General features: G+C 44.2%; 2 protein-coding genes and 1 non-coding gene across 4 annotated transcripts in view; 1 reads left to right on the forward strand and 2 right to left on the reverse strand.

Moving 5' to 3' along the window:
• The first annotated feature begins 743 nt into the window (after window positions 1–743).
• On the forward strand, window positions 744–2,707 carry gcnt3 (glucosaminyl (N-acetyl) transferase 3, mucin type). Its single transcript, XM_014170450.3, has one exon. The coding sequence runs from the start codon at window positions 863–865 to the stop codon at window positions 2,186–2,188; it is 1,326 nt and encodes a 441-aa protein (XP_014025925.1). The 5' UTR covers window positions 744–862; the 3' UTR covers window positions 2,189–2,707.
• A 3,168-nt stretch (window positions 2,708–5,875) lies between these two features.
• bnip2 (BCL2 interacting protein 2) overlaps window positions 5,876–18,141 on the reverse strand; it is a 79,147-nt gene continuing 66,881 nt past the window's right edge. For both annotated transcript variants that reach the window (XM_045705975.2, XM_045705974.2), the window contains exons 8-11: window positions 15,117–15,248; window positions 10,650–10,736; window positions 10,419–10,517; window positions 5,876–7,550 (exon numbers count right to left, since the gene is read on the reverse strand). In XM_045705975.2, coding sequence (XP_045561931.1) covers window positions 7,493–7,550; window positions 10,419–10,517; window positions 10,650–10,736; window positions 15,117–15,248 — 376 coding nt within the window. In that variant the 3' untranslated portion in view covers window positions 5,876–7,492. The remainder of the gene's footprint in view (window positions 7,551–10,418; window positions 10,518–10,649; window positions 10,737–15,116; window positions 15,249–18,141) is intronic.
• On the reverse strand, window positions 8,240–8,315 carry trnaa-ugc (transfer RNA alanine (anticodon UGC)). Its single transcript has one exon. It is a non-coding gene; the product is annotated as a tRNA-Ala (tRNA).

The following is an 18,141-nucleotide window of genomic DNA, read 5'->3' on the forward strand; positions in this document are numbered from 1 at the left end:
ATATTATATGTTTATATATGCTACATGTTTATGTATGTTCATTATATGTTTATATAATATCTTTATATATGCTACATGTTTATTATATGTTTATGTGTTTATATTATATCTTTATATATGCTACATGTTTATTATATGTTTATGTGTTTATATTATATGTTTGTGTTTATATTATATCTTTATATATGCTACATGTTTATTATATGTTTATGTGTTTATATTATATCTTTATATATGCTACATGTTTATTATATGTTTATGTGTTTATATTATATCTTGATATATGCTACATGTTTATTATATGTTTATATGTTTATATAATATCTTTATATATGCTACATATTTATTATATGTTTATGTGTTTATATTATATGTTTATATGTTTATATTATATCTTTATATATGCTACATGTTTATTATATGTTTATGTGTTTATATAATATCTTTATATATGCTACATGTTTTATGCACAACCTATTTTTCACTGTTTCTAAACAGGTTCCAGAGAGAAAGTTCATATTTCTTCTCGTTCTAGTTTATAGTTTCAGTATGAATGTGCAATTAACGTGTCACGACGCAGATGAGGAAACTATCCACATACAGGTGCCACACGTTGAGCCACTCCCCGTGGATACAGTAAGTTTCTACCAACTCGTGTACGCACACAGCCATAGACCATGCCCACTAAAGTAAATGATTACACCTCCCCTTTTAAACTGAGGTGTGAGAGATGTGTCATTTACTTGAGCTGAGGTCGAAGTGAGACACATTCAGTTGAGCAGCAGTCTTAGGTCTCCATTGATACTAATATCAGATAAAGAATACTAACAAGACATCATAGAAAGAGAATACCTGACTAGTAATGGCTGCAGTTTCCTTATGCAGATCTCAGAGAGTGTTCAAGAACTTGTCTCTGATCCTACTGAGTGGATCAGTCTCTCTGCTCCTGTGGATGACTCTCAGACGCCCGCCGGGCTCAGACAGGAGTCCTCTCCGCTCTCCGGACCTCCTCCCCTCGGACTACGCTGCCGACCTGCCGGCCTGCTCAGCCATCATCCGAGGAGACATGGAGGGTCTGGAGAGTGAGCAGCTCAGCCTCCTGCTGAAGACCATGAAGAAGCAACAGCTGCTGTCAGAGGAGTTCTACCACAATGTAACTCAGGACTGTCAGAGGTACATTGCAGACAGAGGGTTCGTCACCGTTCCTCTGAGCCAGGAGGAAACGGACTTCCCCATCGCTTACTCCATGGTCATCCACGAGAAGATTGAGATGTTCGAGAGGCTCCTGCGTGCTTTGTACACTCCGCAGAACGTCTACTGCGTCCACGTCGACCAGAAATCATCCGAGGACTTCAGGAGTGCAGTGAGAGCTATTGCTTCCTGCTTACCCAATGTGTTTGTGGCCAGTAAGACAGAGAGCGTGATCTACGCCTCCTGGTCCAGAGTGCAGGCTGACCTGAACTGCATGGAGGACCTGCTAAAGTCACCTGTCCAGTGGAGATACCTTCTCAACACCTGTGGAACCGACTTCCCCATTAAGACCAACGCTGAGATGGTCCAGGCCCTCAAGCTGCTGAACGGGAAGAACAGCATGGAGTCAGAGGTCACCAACGGCTACAAGAAGGGCAGATGGCAGTTCCACCACAACGTCACCGACACCGTGGTCAGGACAGAGGTTAAGAAGACCCCTCCACCAATCAACACCCCCATGTTCTCTGGCAACGCCTACTTCGTGGCGTCCAGGGCCTTCGTCCGTCACGTGACGGAGAGTCAGGAGGTCCGAGTTCTGCTGGAGTGGGAGAAGGACACCTATAGTCCTGATGAACACCTGTGGGCGACTCTGCAGCGGATGCCCTCTGTCCCAGGCTCCAACCCCCACAACAGTAAGTACGAACAGTCTGATATGAACTCCATGGCTAGGGTAGTGAGGTGGAGCTACCTGGCTGGGGATGTGAGGAGCGGAGCCCCCTACCCACACTGCTCCGGGACCTACAGGAGAGCTGTGTGTGTCTATGGAGCTGGAGACCTTCAGTGGCTCCTAAACCAACACCACCTCATCGCTAACAAGTTTGACCCCGAGGTGGATGATGTGGCAATTAGATGTCTGGAGTCATACCTGCGCTTCAAAGCAACACACCGTGTATCATTAAAGACAGTGGAATCTGGGAGTTTCGTACCAAAACTATGAAAGGTTGTAAATACAATAGTGTAGCTGTTTTTAACCCTTAAACTCTATTCTCAAACAGCTAGAGCGTGTTTTATTTCTGATGTTACTGTATATTTCTGATGTTACTGTAAGAGGGTTGTAAATAAAATAATGTATTTTTTTTTTTAATGTTGGGGTTGCCATGTATATTCCAGACATACACCCTCCTGTAGTCTTTATTTAGTACCCCATCTAGTCCAATGACTATCTTCACTGAACAGATCAATTCTGTAACAGTTATACCATCGTTATTACAGTTCTACATGTAGTCATCAATGCCGGGCTAGAAAGTTCTATAACACTATATATATACATACTGTGTGTGTATGAGGGCACGACAAAACCAAGTCTAAAGATGCATCTCAACAGCTTCTACCCCCAAGCCATCAGACTGCTGAACAGCTTCTACCCCCAAGCCATCAGACTGCTGAACAGCTTCTACCCCCAAGCCATCAGACTGCTGAACAGCTTCTACCCCCAGCCATCAGACTGCTGAACAGCTTCTACCCCCAAGCCATCAGACTGCTGAACAGCTTCTACCCCCAAGCCATCAGACTGCTGAACAGCTTCTACCCCCAAGCCATCAGACTGCTGAACAGCTTCTACCCCCAAGCCATTAGACTGCTGAACAGCTTCTACCCCCAAGCCATCAGACTGCTGAACAGCTTCTACCCCCAAGCCATCAGACTGCTGAACAGCTTCTACCCCCAAGCCATCAGACTGCTGAACAGCTTCTACCCCCAAGCCATCAGACTGCTGAACAGCTTCTACCCCCAAGCCATCAGACTGCTGAACAGCTTCTATCCCCAAGCCATCAGACTGCTGAACAGCTTCTATCCCCAAGCCATCAGACTGCTGAACAGCTTCTATCCCCAAGCCATCAGACTGCTGAACAGCTTCTACCCCCAAGCCATCAGACTGCTGAACAGCTTCTACCCCCAAGCCATCAGACTGCTGAACAGCTTCTACCCCCAAGCCATCAGACTGCTGAACAGCTTCTACCCCCAAGCCATCAGACTGCTGAACAGCTTCTACCCCCAAGCCATCAGACTGCTGAACAGCTTCTACCCCCAAGCCATCAGACTGCTGAACAGCTTCTACCCCCAAGCCACCAGACTGCTGAACAGCTTCTACCCCCAAGCCATCAGACTGCTGAACAGCTTCTACCCCCAAGCCATCAGACTGCTGAACAGCTTCTACCCCCAAGCCATCAGACTGCTGAACAGCTTCTACCCCCAAGCCATCAGACTGCTGAACAGCTTCTACCCCCAAGCCATCAGACTGCTGAACAGCTTCTACCCCCAAGCCATCAGACTGCTGAACAGCTTCTACCCCCAAGCCATCAGACTGCTGAACAGCTTCTATCCCCAAGCCATCAGACTGCTGAACAGCTTCTACCCCCAAGCCATCAGACTGCTGAACAGCTTCTACCCCCAAGCCATCAGACTGCTGAACAGCTTCTACCCCCAAGCCATCAGACTGCTGAACAGCTTCTATCCCCAAGCCATCAGACTGCTGAACAGCTTCTATCCCCAAGCCATCAGACTGCTGAACAGCTTCTATCCCCAAGCCATCAGACTGCTGAACAGCTTCTACCCCCAAGCCATCAGACTGCTGAACAGCTTCTACCCCCAAGCCATCAGACTGCTGAACAGCTTCTACCCCCAAGCCATCAGACTGCTGAACAGCTTCTACCCCCAAGCCATCAGACTGCTGAACAGCTTCTACCCCCAAGCCATCAGACTGCTGAACAGCTTCTACCCCCAAGCCACCAGACTGCTGAACAGCTTCTACCTCCAAGCCATCAGACTGCTGAACAGCTTCTACCCCCAAGCCATCAGACTGCTGAACAGCTTCTACCCCCAAGCCATCAGACTGCTGAACAGCTTCTACCCCCAAGCCATCAGACTGCTGAACAGCTTCTACCCCCAAGCCATCAGACTGCTGAACAGCTTCTACCCCCAAGCCATCAGACTGCTGAACAGCTTCTACCCCCAAGCCATCAGACTGCTGAACAGCTTCTACCCCCAAGTCATCAGACTGCTGAACAGCTAATCAAATGGCTACCCAGACTATATGCATTGCCCCCCCCCCCTACGCTGCTGCTACTCTGTTATCTTTGCATATAGTCACTTTAATAACTCTACCTACATGTACATATTACCTTGACTAACCGGTTCCCCCTGTATATATCCCCACTATTGTTATTTTACTGCTGCTCTTTAATTATGTTTTATTTATTTTTATTTTTATTAAAACTGCATTGTTGGTTAAGGGCTTGTAAGTAAGCAAGCATTTCACTGTAAGGTCTACACCTGTTGTATTCGGCGCATGTGACAAATAAAAGCTGATTTATGTATTTTATATACACACACACTGAACTATAAACAATATAAAGGCATCATGCAACAACTTTAATAATTTTACTGAGGTACAGTTCATAGAAGGAAATCAGTCAATTGAAATCTCTAGGTTTCTTCCTAGGTTTTGGCCTTTCTATGGAGTTTTTCCTAGCCACCCCTCATAGCCTGGTTCCTCTGGTCTACCCAGTACAGCCAGTAGAGGACTGGCCACCCCTCATAGCCTGGTTCCTCTGGTCTACCCAGTACAGCCAGTAGAGGACTGGCCACCCCTCATAGCCTGGTTCCTCTCTAGGTTTCTTCCTAGGTTTTGGCCTTTCTAGGGAGTTTTTCCTAGCCACCGTGCTTCTACACCTGCATTGCTTGCTGTTTGGGGTTTTAGGCTGGGTTTCTGTACAGCACTTTGTGATATCAGCTGATGTAAGAAGGGCTTTATAAATACATTTGATTTGATCAACTCATTAAACCCTAACCTATGGGTGCCCATCCAATCAGAATGAGTTTTTCCACACAACAGGGCTTTATTACAGACAGAAATGGTCCTCAGCTTTCTAGCAGGTTAAGAAACCCGAGGTGGGCTGGTATGGTTATATGTGGCCTGTTGTTGTGAGGTCTGTTGGACCTACTGCCAAATTCTCTTAACGCGACATTGGGCTTATTGTAGAGAGAAGAACATTCAGTTTTCTGGCAGCAGCTCTGGTGAACATTCCTGCAGTCTACATGCCAATTGCACTGCTCCTTCAAAACGTGAGACATCTGTGGCATTGTGTTGTGTGACAAAACAGCATATTTTAGAGTGACCTTTTATTGTCCCCCAGCTGTTAAATAAGATTTGTGATGTGCCACATCTGTCAGGTGGATGGATGACCTTTTGTTCCAGTAGATTTACATATAGACGGAACAGAAATCTGCCATTCAGCGTGCGCCTTTTATCCAAAGCGGCTTACAGTCAGAAATGTTGTAACTTACTGGTTTAGAAGCATCTCATCTTCTCTGTGTTTTAATTAAAGCCGCTCTAATGTAAAACAGTATCTTCAGTAACACCAAGTTATTAAGGAAGCGTTTTCCATTTGACTCCTCATTTAAGAGGAGTTTTTTGTTGTTGTAACCATGACATTTTTACTGTAGAATACCTAGGACATGATTGTAACTAATTTGAGTTAAACATGAAAATAAACCCAGTCTTACCATGTAACGTATTGTTAGTATATCATGTATTAACAATATGTTTTGTATGCCAACTACTGTCGCAAGTATGTGTGTTCTTCTGTTGTACTTGAAAATCTTTCCTAATGAATAAAAAGACACATTTGGGGTTTTTGGACATTTACTTTAGAGAAATAATGTACAAGATCGTCCCCTCCAAAAACACTTGGCATAAACCAACATCCTGATTGATGGTAAGACTAGTATCACATTCCAGCCTCAACCAACATCTCTTTCGGTTCTCTGTTTTCACAACATATACCTTGTCATCGCTACAGACAGAATCTGGTCCTTCCAGACAGACCACAGTAACTTTATCATGTAGGATTCTTTCTAAGACATTAGCAGTAAACCGTTTCCAGGTGATGCAAAACCTGCAGTAAACCGTTTCCAGGTGCTGTGAAACCTGCTCTATTTAACATCACTCTGTGGGGGGTCATGTGACCTAAAATAAGGATCAAATCAAAAAAACCATAAAAATATATTAATCTTTGTCCTTTCTCACCTGTTGAATATAAATATATATTTAAATGTAATGAAGAACAAGCATCAACCCTCAGTAACAGAGTGCCTTAAATACATTGCAGAAACAACAGTAACTATGACATCAACATCTCTATGTTTGGCTTGATACATAAAAGGTTACAGATTGACCAGAGACAGCAGGAGGTTACAGAGCACGGTGGAGAGATTGACCAGAGAGAGAGGGTCGTCAACAATGAGAACGGGAGAGTTAGATGGTTGTAACAATGGGAGAGTTAGATGGTTGTAACAATGGGAGAGTTAGATGGTTGTAACAATGGGAGAGGGAGATGGTTGTAACAATGGGAGAGGGAGATGGTTGTAACAATGGGAGAGTTAGATGGTTGTAACAATGGGAGAGTTAGATGGTTGTAACAATGGGAGAGTTAGATGGTTGTAACAATGGGAGAGTTAGATGGTTGTAACAATGGGAGAGGGAGAGTTAGATGGTTGTAACAATGGGAGAGTTAGATGGTTGTAACAACGGGAGAGTTAGATGGTTGTAACAACGGGAGAGTTAGATGGTTGTAACAATGGGAGAGTTAGATGGTTGTAACAATGGGAGAGTTAGATGGTTGTAACAATGGGAGAGTTAGATGGTTGTAACAATGGGAGAGTTAGATGGTTGTAACAACGGGAGAGTTAGATGGTTGTAACAACGGGAGAGTTAGATGGTTGTAACAATGGGAGAGTTAGATGGTTGTAACAATGGGAGAGTTAGATGGTTGTAACAATGGGAGAGTTAGATGGTTGTAACAACGGGAGAGTTAGATGGTTGTAACAACGGGAGAGTTAGATGGTTGTAACAACGGGAGAGTTAGATGGTTGTAACAATGGGAGAGTTAGATGGTTGTAACAACGGGAGAGTTAGATGGTTGTAACAATGGGAGAGTTAGATGGTTGTAACAATGGGAGAGTTAGATGGTTGTAACAATGGGAGAGTTAGATGGTTGTAACAATGAGAGAGTTAGATGGTTGTAACAATGGGAGAGTTAGATGGTTGTAACAATGGGAGAGGGAGAATTGTCTCAGAAAGGTACTCATCTTCTCCTGCACCTGGGCTAGCTCTCTAAGTCTCTCCAGTTGCAATACACATTATCAACAGTAAAGGCAGATCAGCTGTGGGTCTGAACATTCGTCATCGGTCTGGAGCTGTGCAGAGCAGACAGAGCAGAGCTAGCAAGCCGTCCAGGTAGTCTTACTCTGTCTCTGGCATGGCTGCCATTTCCACTCTGACGGGTTTCTCCTGGTCGAGCCTGTGGAGAGAGAATAATGGTCAGAGCTCTGGGACTGGAAGCAAACCCCTAAGTCACCTCCACTATACTAAGATGTAGAACACCGTCAGGACTGGAACCAAACCCCAACCAACCTCCACTATACTAAGATGTAGAACACCGTCAGGACTGGAACCAAACCCCAACCGACCTCCACTATATTAAAACCTGTTAGCGATAGGGGGCAGTATTTTCACGGCCGGATAAAAAACGTACCCGATTTAATCTGGTTACTACTCCTGCCCAGAAACTAGAATATGCATATAATTAGTCGATTTGGATAGAAAACACTAAAGTTTCTAAAACTGTTTTAATGGTGTCTGTGAGTATAACAGAACTCTTATGGCAGGCCAAAACCTGAGAAGATTCTATACAGGAAGTGCCCTGTCTGACCATTTCTTGTCCTTCTGTAGCCTCTCTATCAAAAATACAGCATCTCTGCTGTAACGTGACATTTTCTAAGGCTTCCATTGGCTCTCAGAAGGCGCCAGAAAGTGGAATAACGTCTCTCCAGTCTCTGGGCGAAAAAAAGCAGGAGTTTTTGTGAGTGGTCAGGCTGAGAACACTGACACATTTTTTACATTTACATTTTAGTCATTTAGCAGACGCTCTTATCCAGAGCGACTTACAGTAGTGAATGCATACATTTCATACATTTCTTTCCCTGTGCTTGCCCCCCGTGGGAATCGAACCCACAACCCTGGCGTTGCAAACACCATGCTCTACCAACTGAGCTACAGGGAAGGCTGCAGGGGACACTGCAGTGCGCGTCGACGAGAGGACTCCATGTTTTTCTTTCAGTCTATGAATGAATATAACGTCGCCCGGTTGGAATATTATCGCTATTTTACGAGAAAAATCGCATAAAAATTGATTTTAAACAGCGTTTGACATGCTTCGAAGTACGGTAATGGAATATTTTGAATTTTTTTGTCACGAAATGCGCCCGCGCGTCACCCTTCGGATAGGGACCTCAACGCACGAACAAAACAGAGCTATTTCAATATAACTATGGATTATTTCGAACCAAAACAACATTTGTTGTTGAAGTAGAAGTCCTGGGAGTGCATTCTGACGAAGAACAGCAAAGGTAATCCAATTTTTCTTATAGTAAATCTAAGTTTGGTGAGGTGGGTGTAAAATTAGCTAGCCGTGATGGCCGGGCTATCTACTCAGAATATTGCAAAATGTGCTTTCGCCGAAAAGCTATTTTAAAATCGGACACCGCGATTGCATAAAGGAGTTCTGTATCTATAATTCTTAAAATAATTATGTATTTTGTGAACGTTAATCGTGAGTAATTAAGTAAATTCACCGGAAGTTTATTAACTTGATTGAACAAAACATGCATGTATTGTATAACATAATGTCCTAGGAGTGTCATCTGATGAAGATCATCAAAGGTTAGTGCTGTATTTAGCTGTGGTTTTGTTTTTTGTGACATATATGCTTGCTTGGAAAATGGCTGTGAGATTATTTTTGGCAGGGTACTCTCCTGACAATCTAATGTTTTGCTTTCGCTGTAAAGCATTTTTGAAATCGGACAGTGTGGTTAGATTAACGAGAGTCTTGTCTTTAAAATGGTGTGAAATAGTTATATGTTTGAGAAATTGAAGTTATAGCATTTATGAGGTATTTATATTTCGTGCCACGCGATTCCACTGGCTGTTGACTAGGTGTAGCCCAGGGAGGTTAATTCAGTCTGGTATAGAGATATACAACACAGACCTAGTCTTTAAAGCAGTGTGGTATAGATATATACTACATAGACCTACTCTTTAATGCAGTCTGGTATAGAGATATACAACACAGACCTACTCTTTAATGCAGTCTGGTATAGATATATACAACATAGACCTACTCTTTAATGCAGTCTGGTATAGAGATATACTACACAGACCACCTCTTTAATGCAGTCTGGTATAGAGATATACAACATAGACCTACTCTTTAATGCAGTCTGGTATAGAGATATACAACACAGACCTACTCTTTAATGCAGTCTGGTATAGAGATATACAACACAGACCTACTCTTTAATGCAGTCTGGTATAGAGATATACAACACAGACCTACTCTTTAATGCAGTCTGGTATAGAGATATACAACACAGACCTACTCTTTAATGCAGTCTGGTATAGATATATACAACACAGACCACCTCTTTAATGCAGTCTGGTATAGAGATATACAACACAGACCTACTCTTTAATGCAGTCTGGTATAGAGATATACAACATAGACCTACTCTTTAATGCAGTCTGGTATAGAGATATACAACACAGACCTACTCTTTAATGCAGTCTGGTATAGATATATACAACACAGACCACCTCTTTAATGCAGTCTGGTATAGAGATATACAACACAGACCTACTCTTTAATGCAGTCTGGTATAGATATATACTACACAGACCACCTCTTTAATGCAGTCTGGTATAGAGATATACAACATAGACCTACTCTTTAATGCAGTCTGGTATAGATATATACAACACAGACCACCTCTTTAATGCAGTCTGGTATAGATATATACAACATAGACCTACTCTTTAATGCAGTCTGGTATAGATATATACAACACAGACCACCTCTTTAATGCAGTCTGGTATAGATATATACAACATAGACCACCTCTTTAATGCAGTCTGGTATAGAGATATACAACATAGACCTACTCTTTAATGCAGTCTGGTATAGAGATATACAACATAGACCTACTCTTTAATGCAGTCTGGTATAGATATATACAACATAGACCTACTCTTTAATGCAGTCTGGTATAGAGATATACAACATAGACCTACTCTTTAATGCAGTCTGGTATAGATATATACAACATAGACCTACTCTTTAATGCAGTCTGGTATAGAGACGTATTCCATAGGAACCAGTACAGAAAGGTCTGTCAAGTTGAACACAAACTGGATCTTCTGGCTGAACTTTGAGCTGAAACGAGGAAAGCAGAAGACATTTAGGGATCCGATAGGTCTTTATTATGAAAACAGAGGCACCTACTGTACCTTACGAAAGGTTATTACCTACCTTAGGAAGTGTTGGGTGACGGTTATGACCACCTACCTTATAAAGGGTTTGGTGAGGGCCAGGAGGGTGCGGATAAACCAGGAGGGGTGGACGATAATCAACGACTTCAAATTCTTCCTTAACCTGAAAGAGGAGAAAGGGCATGTCCGTAGTGAACATCCAATGGCTTCGGCAACGGGCATCACCGGTAGCTTAGGCAACGGGCATCACCGGTAGCTTAGGCAACGGGCATCACCGGTAGCTTAGGCAACGGGCATCACCGGTAGCTTAGGCAACGGGCATCACCGGTAGCTTAGGCAACGGGCATCACCGGTAGCTTAGGCAACGGGCATCACCGGTAGCTTAGGCAACGGGCATCACCGGTAGCTTAGGCAACGGGCATCACCGGTAGCTTAGGCAATGGGCATGGTCTGAATGCCAAATCTCTGATAGGTGTAAGAAATATCTTTTTTTTAATTTATTTTTTATTTCACCTTTATTTAACCAGGTAGGCCAGTTGAGAACAAGTTCTCATTTACAACTGCGACCTGGCCAAGTTAAAGCAAAGCAGTGCGACACAAACAACACAAAGTTACACATAAACAAACATACAGTCAACAACAAAATAGAAAAATCTATGTACAGAGTGTGCAAATGTAGAAGAGTAGGGAGGTAAGGCAATAAATAGGCCATAGAGGTCAAAATAATTATAATTTAGCATTAATACTGGAGTGATAGACGTGCAGATGATGATGTGCAAGTTGAGATACTGGGGTGCAAAAGAACAAGAAGCAAAATACAATATGGGGATGAGGTAGTTGGGTGGGCAATTTACAGATGGGCTGTGTGCAGCTACAGTGATCGGTGAGCTGCTCTGACAGCTGATGCTTAAAGTTAGAGAGGGAGATATGAGTCTCCAGCTTCAGTGATTTTTGCAGTTCGTTTCAGTCATTGGCAGCAGAGAACTGGAAGGAAAGGCGGCCAAAGGAAGTGTTGGCTTTGGGGATGACCGGTGAAATATACCTGCTGGAGCGTGTGCTACAGGTGGGTGTTGCTATGGTGACCAGTGAGCTGAGATAAGGCGGGGCTTTACCTAGCAGAGACTTGTAGATGACCTGTAGCCAGTGGGTTTGGCGACGAATATGTAGCGAGGGCCAGCCAACGAGAGCATACAGGTCGCAGTGGTGGGTAGTATATGGGGCTTTGGTGACAAAATGGATGGTACTGTGATAGACTGCATCCAGTTTGCTGAGTAGAGGATTGGAGGCTATTTTGTAAATGACATCGCCGAAGTCGAGGATCGGTAGGATAGTCAGTTTTACGAGGGTATGTTTGGCAGCATGAGTGAAGGAGGCTTTGTTGCGAAATAGGAAGCCGATTCTAGATTTAATTTTGGATTGGAGATGCTTAATGTGAGTCTGGAAGGAGAGTTTACAGTCTAACCAGACACCCAGGTATTTGTAGTTGTCCACATATTCTACGTCAGAACTGTCCAGAGTAGTGATGCTAGCCGGGCGGGTGGGTGCAGGCAGCAATCGGTTGAAGAGCATGCATTTAGTTTTACTAGCATTTAAAAGCAGTTGGAGGCCACAGAAGGAGTGTTGTATGGCATTGAAGATCGTTTAGAGAGTCCAAAAAAGGGCCAGATGTTTACAGAATGGTGCCATCTGCTTAGAGGTGGATCAGAGAATCCCCAGCAGCAAGAGCGACATCATTGATATATACAGAAAAGAGAGTCGGCCCGAGAATTGAACCCTGTGGCACCCCCATAGAGACTGCCAGAGGTCCAGACAACAGGCCCTCCGATTTGACACACTGAACTCTATCTGAGAAGTAGTTGGTGAACCAGGCGAGGCAGTCATTTGAGAAAGGATATTGAGTCCGCCGATAAGAATGCTGTGATTGGCAGAGTCGAAAGCCTTGGCCAGGTCGATGAATACAGCTGCACAGTACTGTCTTTTATCGATGACGGTTATGATATTGTTTAGGACCTTGAGCGTGGCTGAGGTGCACCCATGACCAGCTCGGAAACCAGATTGCATAGCGGAGAAGGTACGGTGAGATTCGAAATGGTCAGTGATCTGTTTTTTTAACTTGGCTTTCGAAGATTTTAGAAAGGCAGGGTAGGATAGATATAGGTCTATAACAGTTTGTGTCTCCCCGGATGACCGTGGCAGCTTTCCAATCTTTGGGGATCTCAGACGATACGAAAGAAGTTGAACAGGCTAGTAAATAGGGGTTATAGCAACAATTTCATGGATCATTTTAGAAAGAGAGGGTCCAGATTGTCTAGCCCAGCTGATTTGTAGGGATCCAGATTTTGCAGCTCTTTCAGAACATCAGCTGTCTGGATTTGGGTGAAGGAGAAGCGGGGGGTTGGGCAATTTGCTGCAGGAGGTGCAGAGCTGTTGGCCGGGGTAGCGGTAGCCAGGTGGAAAGCATGGCCAGCCGTAGAAAAATGCTTTTTGAAAATGTAGATTTATCGGTGGTGACAGTGTTTCCTAGCCTCAGAGCAGTGGGAAGCTGGGAAGAGGCGCTCTTATTCTCCATGGACTTTACACACATACACCACTTATCTTAATGGTGTATGTTGTGGTAGAGCAGTGTGCTGTATTGTGGTAGAGCAGTGTGCTGTATTGTAGACGTGTTGCGGTAGAGCAGTGTGCTGTATTGTAGACATGTTGTGGTAGAGCAGTGTGCTGTATTGTAGACGTATTGTGGTAGAGCAGTGTGCTGTATTGTGGTAGAGCAGTGTGCTGTATTGTGGTAGAGCAGTGTGCTGTATTGTAGACATGTTGTGGTAGAGCAGTGTGCTGTATTGTAGACGTGTTGTGGAAGAGCAGTGTGCTGTATTGTAGACATGTTGTGGTAGAGCAGTGTGCTGTATTGTGGTAGAGCAGTGTGCTGTATTGTGGTAGAGCAGTGTGCTGTATTGTGGTAGAGCAGTGTGCTGTATTGTGGGAGAGCAGTGTGCTGTATTGTGGGAGAGCAGTGTGCTGTATTGTGGGAGAGCAGTGTGCTGTATTGTGGTAGGGCAGTGTGCTGTATTATAGACATGTTGTGGTAGAGCAGTGTGCTGTATTGTGGTAGAGCAGTGTGCTGTATTGTGGTAGAGCAGTGTGCTGTATTGTGGTAGAGCAGTGTGCTGTATTGTGGTAGAGCAGTGTGCTGTATTGTGGTAGAGCAGTGTGCTGTATTGTAGACGTGTTGTGGTAGAGCAGTGTGCTGTATTGTGGTAGTTGGGTAATTTGAGAAGCCTGTACTGGTCGACCACCGGGTACCAGGTCTACTGGGTAACAGAGTAACAGGGTAACTGGGTAACAGAGTAACAGATTAACTGGGTAACAGAGTAACAGATTAACTGGGTAACAGAGTAACAGATTAACTGGGTAACAGAGTAACAGATTAACTGGGTAACAGAGTAACAGATTAACTGGGTAACAGATTAACTGGGTAACAGATTAACTGGGTAACAGAGTAACAGATTAACTGGGTAACAGAGTAACAGATTAACTGGGTAACAGAGTAACAGATTAACTGGGTAACAGAGTAACAGATTAACTGGGTAACAGAGTAACTGGGTAACAGAGTAACAGATTAACTGGGTAACAGAGTAACTGGGTAACAGAGTAACTGGGTAACAGAGTAACTGGGTAACAGAGTAACTGGGTAACAGAGTAACTGGGTAACTGGGTAACAGAGTAACTGGGTAACAGAGTAACTGGGTAACAGAGTAACTGGGTAACAGAGTAACTGGGTAACAGAGTAACAGAGTAACAGGGTAACTGGGTAACAGGGTAACAGAGTAACAGAGTAACTGGGTAACAGAGTAACTGGGTAACTGGGTAACAGAGTAACTGGGTAACTGGGTAACAGGGTAACAGGGTAACAGGGTAACAGGGTAACAGAGTAACTGGGTAACTGGGTAACTGGGTAACTGGGTAACAGAGTAACTGGGTAACTGGGTAACAGAGTAACTGGGTAACAGAGTAACTGGGTAACAGAGTAACTGGGTAACAGAGTAACTGGGTAACAGAGTAACAGAGTAACTGGGTAACTGGGTAACAGAGTAACTGGGTAACTGGGTAACAGAGTAACTGAGTAACAGAGTAACTGGGTAACAGAGTAACTGAGTAACAGAGTAACTGGGTAACAGGGTAACAGAGTAACTGGGTAACAGAGTAACTGGGTAACAGAGTAACAGAGTAACAGAGTAACAGATTAACTGGGTAACAGAGTAACTGGGTAACTGGGTAACAGAGTAACTGGGTAACAGAGTAACTGGGTAATAGAGTAACTGGGTAACAGAGTAACTGGGTAACAGAGTAACAGGGTAACTGGGTAACTGAGTAACAGAGTAACTGGGTAACTGAGTAACAGAGTAACTGGGTAACTGGGTAACAGAGTAACTGGGTAACAGAGTAACTGGGTAACAGAGTAACTGGGTAACAGAGTAACTGGGTAACAGAGTAACTGGGTAACTGGGTAACTGGGTAACAGAGTAACTGGGCTACTGTGTCTCACCTGCGGTCGATCTGCTGGTAGCACTTCCTGAGCCAGCCCACACTGGGCATCTTCTTCCTGGACGTGGCTCCGTTCAGATACACTATCATATAGTTCTCTGCTACCAAGAGCTCCAAAGTGCCGATCACATACCTGATAACACAGAGGGGTGAGGGTTAGGACACAGAGAGGAGTGAGGGTTAGGATACAGAGAGGGGTGAGGATTAGGATACAGAGAGGGGTGAGGGTTAGGATACAGAGAGGGGTGAGGATTAGGTTACAGAGAGGGGTGAAGGTTAGGATACAGAGAGGGGTGAGGGTTAGGATACAGAGAGGGGTGAGGGTTAGGATACAGAGAGGGGTGAGGATTAGGTTACAGAGAGGGGTGAGGGTTAGGATACAGAGAGGGGTGAGGGTTAGGATACAGAGAGGGGTGAGGGTTAGGATACAGAGAGGGGTGAGGGTTAGGATACAGAGAGGGGTGAGGATTAGGTTACAGAGAGGGGTGAAGGTTAGGATACAGAGAGGAGTGAGGTTACAGAGAGGGGTGAGGGTTAGGTTACAGAGAGGGGTGAGGGTTAGGATACAGAGAGGGGTGAGGTTACAGAGAGGGGTGAGGTTACAGAGAGGGGTGAGGGTGAGGTTACAGAGAGGGGTGAGGGTTAGGTTACAGAGAGGGGTGAGGGTTAGGATACAGAGAGGGGTGAGGGTGAGGTTACAGAGAGGGGTGAGGGTTAGGATACAGAGAGGGGTGAGGTTACAGAGAGGGGTTAGGTTACAGAGAGGGGTGAGGGTTAGGATACAGAGAGGGGTGAGGGTGAGGTTACAGAGAGGGGTGAGGGTGAGGTTACAGAGAGGGGTGAGGGTTAGGATACAGAGAGGGGTGAGGGTTAGGATACAGAGAGGGGTGAGGGTTAGGATACAGAGAGGGGTGAGGTTACAGAGAGGGGTGAGGTTACAGAGAGGGGTGAGGGTTAGGATACAGAGAGGGGTGAAGGTTAGGATACAGAGAGGGGTGAGGGTTAGGATACAGAGAGGGGTGAAGGTTAGGACACAGAGAGGGGTGAGGGTTAGGATACAGAGAGGGGTGAGGGTTAAGTTAGAGAGAGGGGTGAGGGTTAAGTTAGAGAGAGGGGTGAGGGTTAAGTTAGAGAGCGGGGTGAGGGTTAGGATACAGAGAGGGGTGAGGGTTAGGATACAGAGAGGGGTGAGGGTTAGGATACAGAGAGGGGTGAGGGTTAGGATACAGAGAGGGGTGAGGGTTAGGATACAGAGAGGGGTGAGGGTTAGGTTACAGAGAGGGGTGAGGGTTAGGATACAGAGAGGGGTGAGGGTTAGGTTACAGAGAGGGGTGAGGGTTAGGATACAGAGAGGGGTGAGGGTTAGGTTACAGAGAGGGGTGAGGGTTAAGTTAGAGAGATAATTGTCCACATCGGTTCAGCTGTAGATGTGAGTGTTAAATGCATCAGGTCCCTGACTGAATATAGGCCTATAGCCCTAAGGTTAGGGTTAGTGTATGATAATATTAGACTATATAACAGAAGAGAAGCCTAGTACTAGTGATCCACTGTATTATAATATTAGACTATATAATAGAAGAGAAGCCTAGTACTTAAACCTAGTAGATCCCCTGTAAGATATTAATATTACTTACATACATAGGCTACTATACAGATACAGGCTACTACTACTACTGCTATACAGATACAGGCTACTACTACTACTACTGCTATACAGATACAGGCTACTACTACTACTGCTATACAGATACAGGCTACTACTACTACACAGATACAGGATACTACTACTACATTGATACAGGCTACTACTACTACTACTACTACTGCTATACAGATACAGGCTACTACTGCTACACAGATACAGGCTACTACTACTACACAGATACAGGCTACTACTACTACTACACAGATACAGGCTACTACTACTACTACAACTACTACTAATACTACTACTGCTATACAGATACAGGCTACTACTACTACTACTACTATACAGATACAGGCTACTACTACTACTACAGATACAGGCTGCTGCTGCTACTACTACTACTACTACTACTACTACTACTACTACTACTACTACTACTACTACTACTACTACTACTACTACTACTACTATACAGATACAGGCTACCACTACTATACAGATACAGGCTACTACTACTACTACTACTACAGACTACTACTACTACTACTACTACTACTGCTATACAGATACAGGCTACTACTGCTACACAGATACAGGCTACTACTACTACTGCTACACAGATACAGGCTACTACTACTACTACACAGATACAGGCTACTACTACAACTACTACTAATACTACTACTGCTATACAGACTACTACTACTACTACTACTATACAGATACAGGCTACTACTACTACTGCTATACAGATACAGGCTACTACTACTACTACAGATACAGGCTGCTGCTGCTGCTACTACTACTACTACTACTACTACTATACAGATACAGGCTACTACTACTATACAGATACAGGCTACTACTACTACTACTACTACAGACTGCTGCTACTACTACTACAGATACAGGCTGCTGCTACTACTACTGCTATACAGATACAGGCTACTACTACTACTACTACTACTACTACTACTACAGACTGCTGCTACTACTACTACAGATACAGGCTGCTGCTACTACTACTACTACTACAGACTGCTGCTACTACTACTACAGATACAGGCTGCTGCTACTACTACTACAGATACAGGCTGCTGCTGCTACTACTACAGATACAGGCTGCTGCTGCTACTACTACAGATACAGACTGCTACTACTACTACAGATACAGGCTGCTGCTGCTACTACTACAGATACAGGCTGCTGCTACTACTACAGATACAGGCTGCTGCTACTACTACAGATACAGGCTGCTGCTACTACTACAGATACAGGCTGCTGCTACTACTACTACTACTACTACACAGATACAGGCTACTACTACTACTACTACTACTACACAGATACAGGCTACTACTACTACTACTACTACTAC

The sequence above is a fragment of the Salmo salar genome, chromosome 23, assembly GCF_965601325.2.
Source record: "Salmo salar chromosome 23, fSalSal1, whole genome shotgun sequence".
Lineage (NCBI taxonomy): Eukaryota > Metazoa > Chordata > Actinopteri > Salmoniformes > Salmonidae > Salmo > Salmo salar.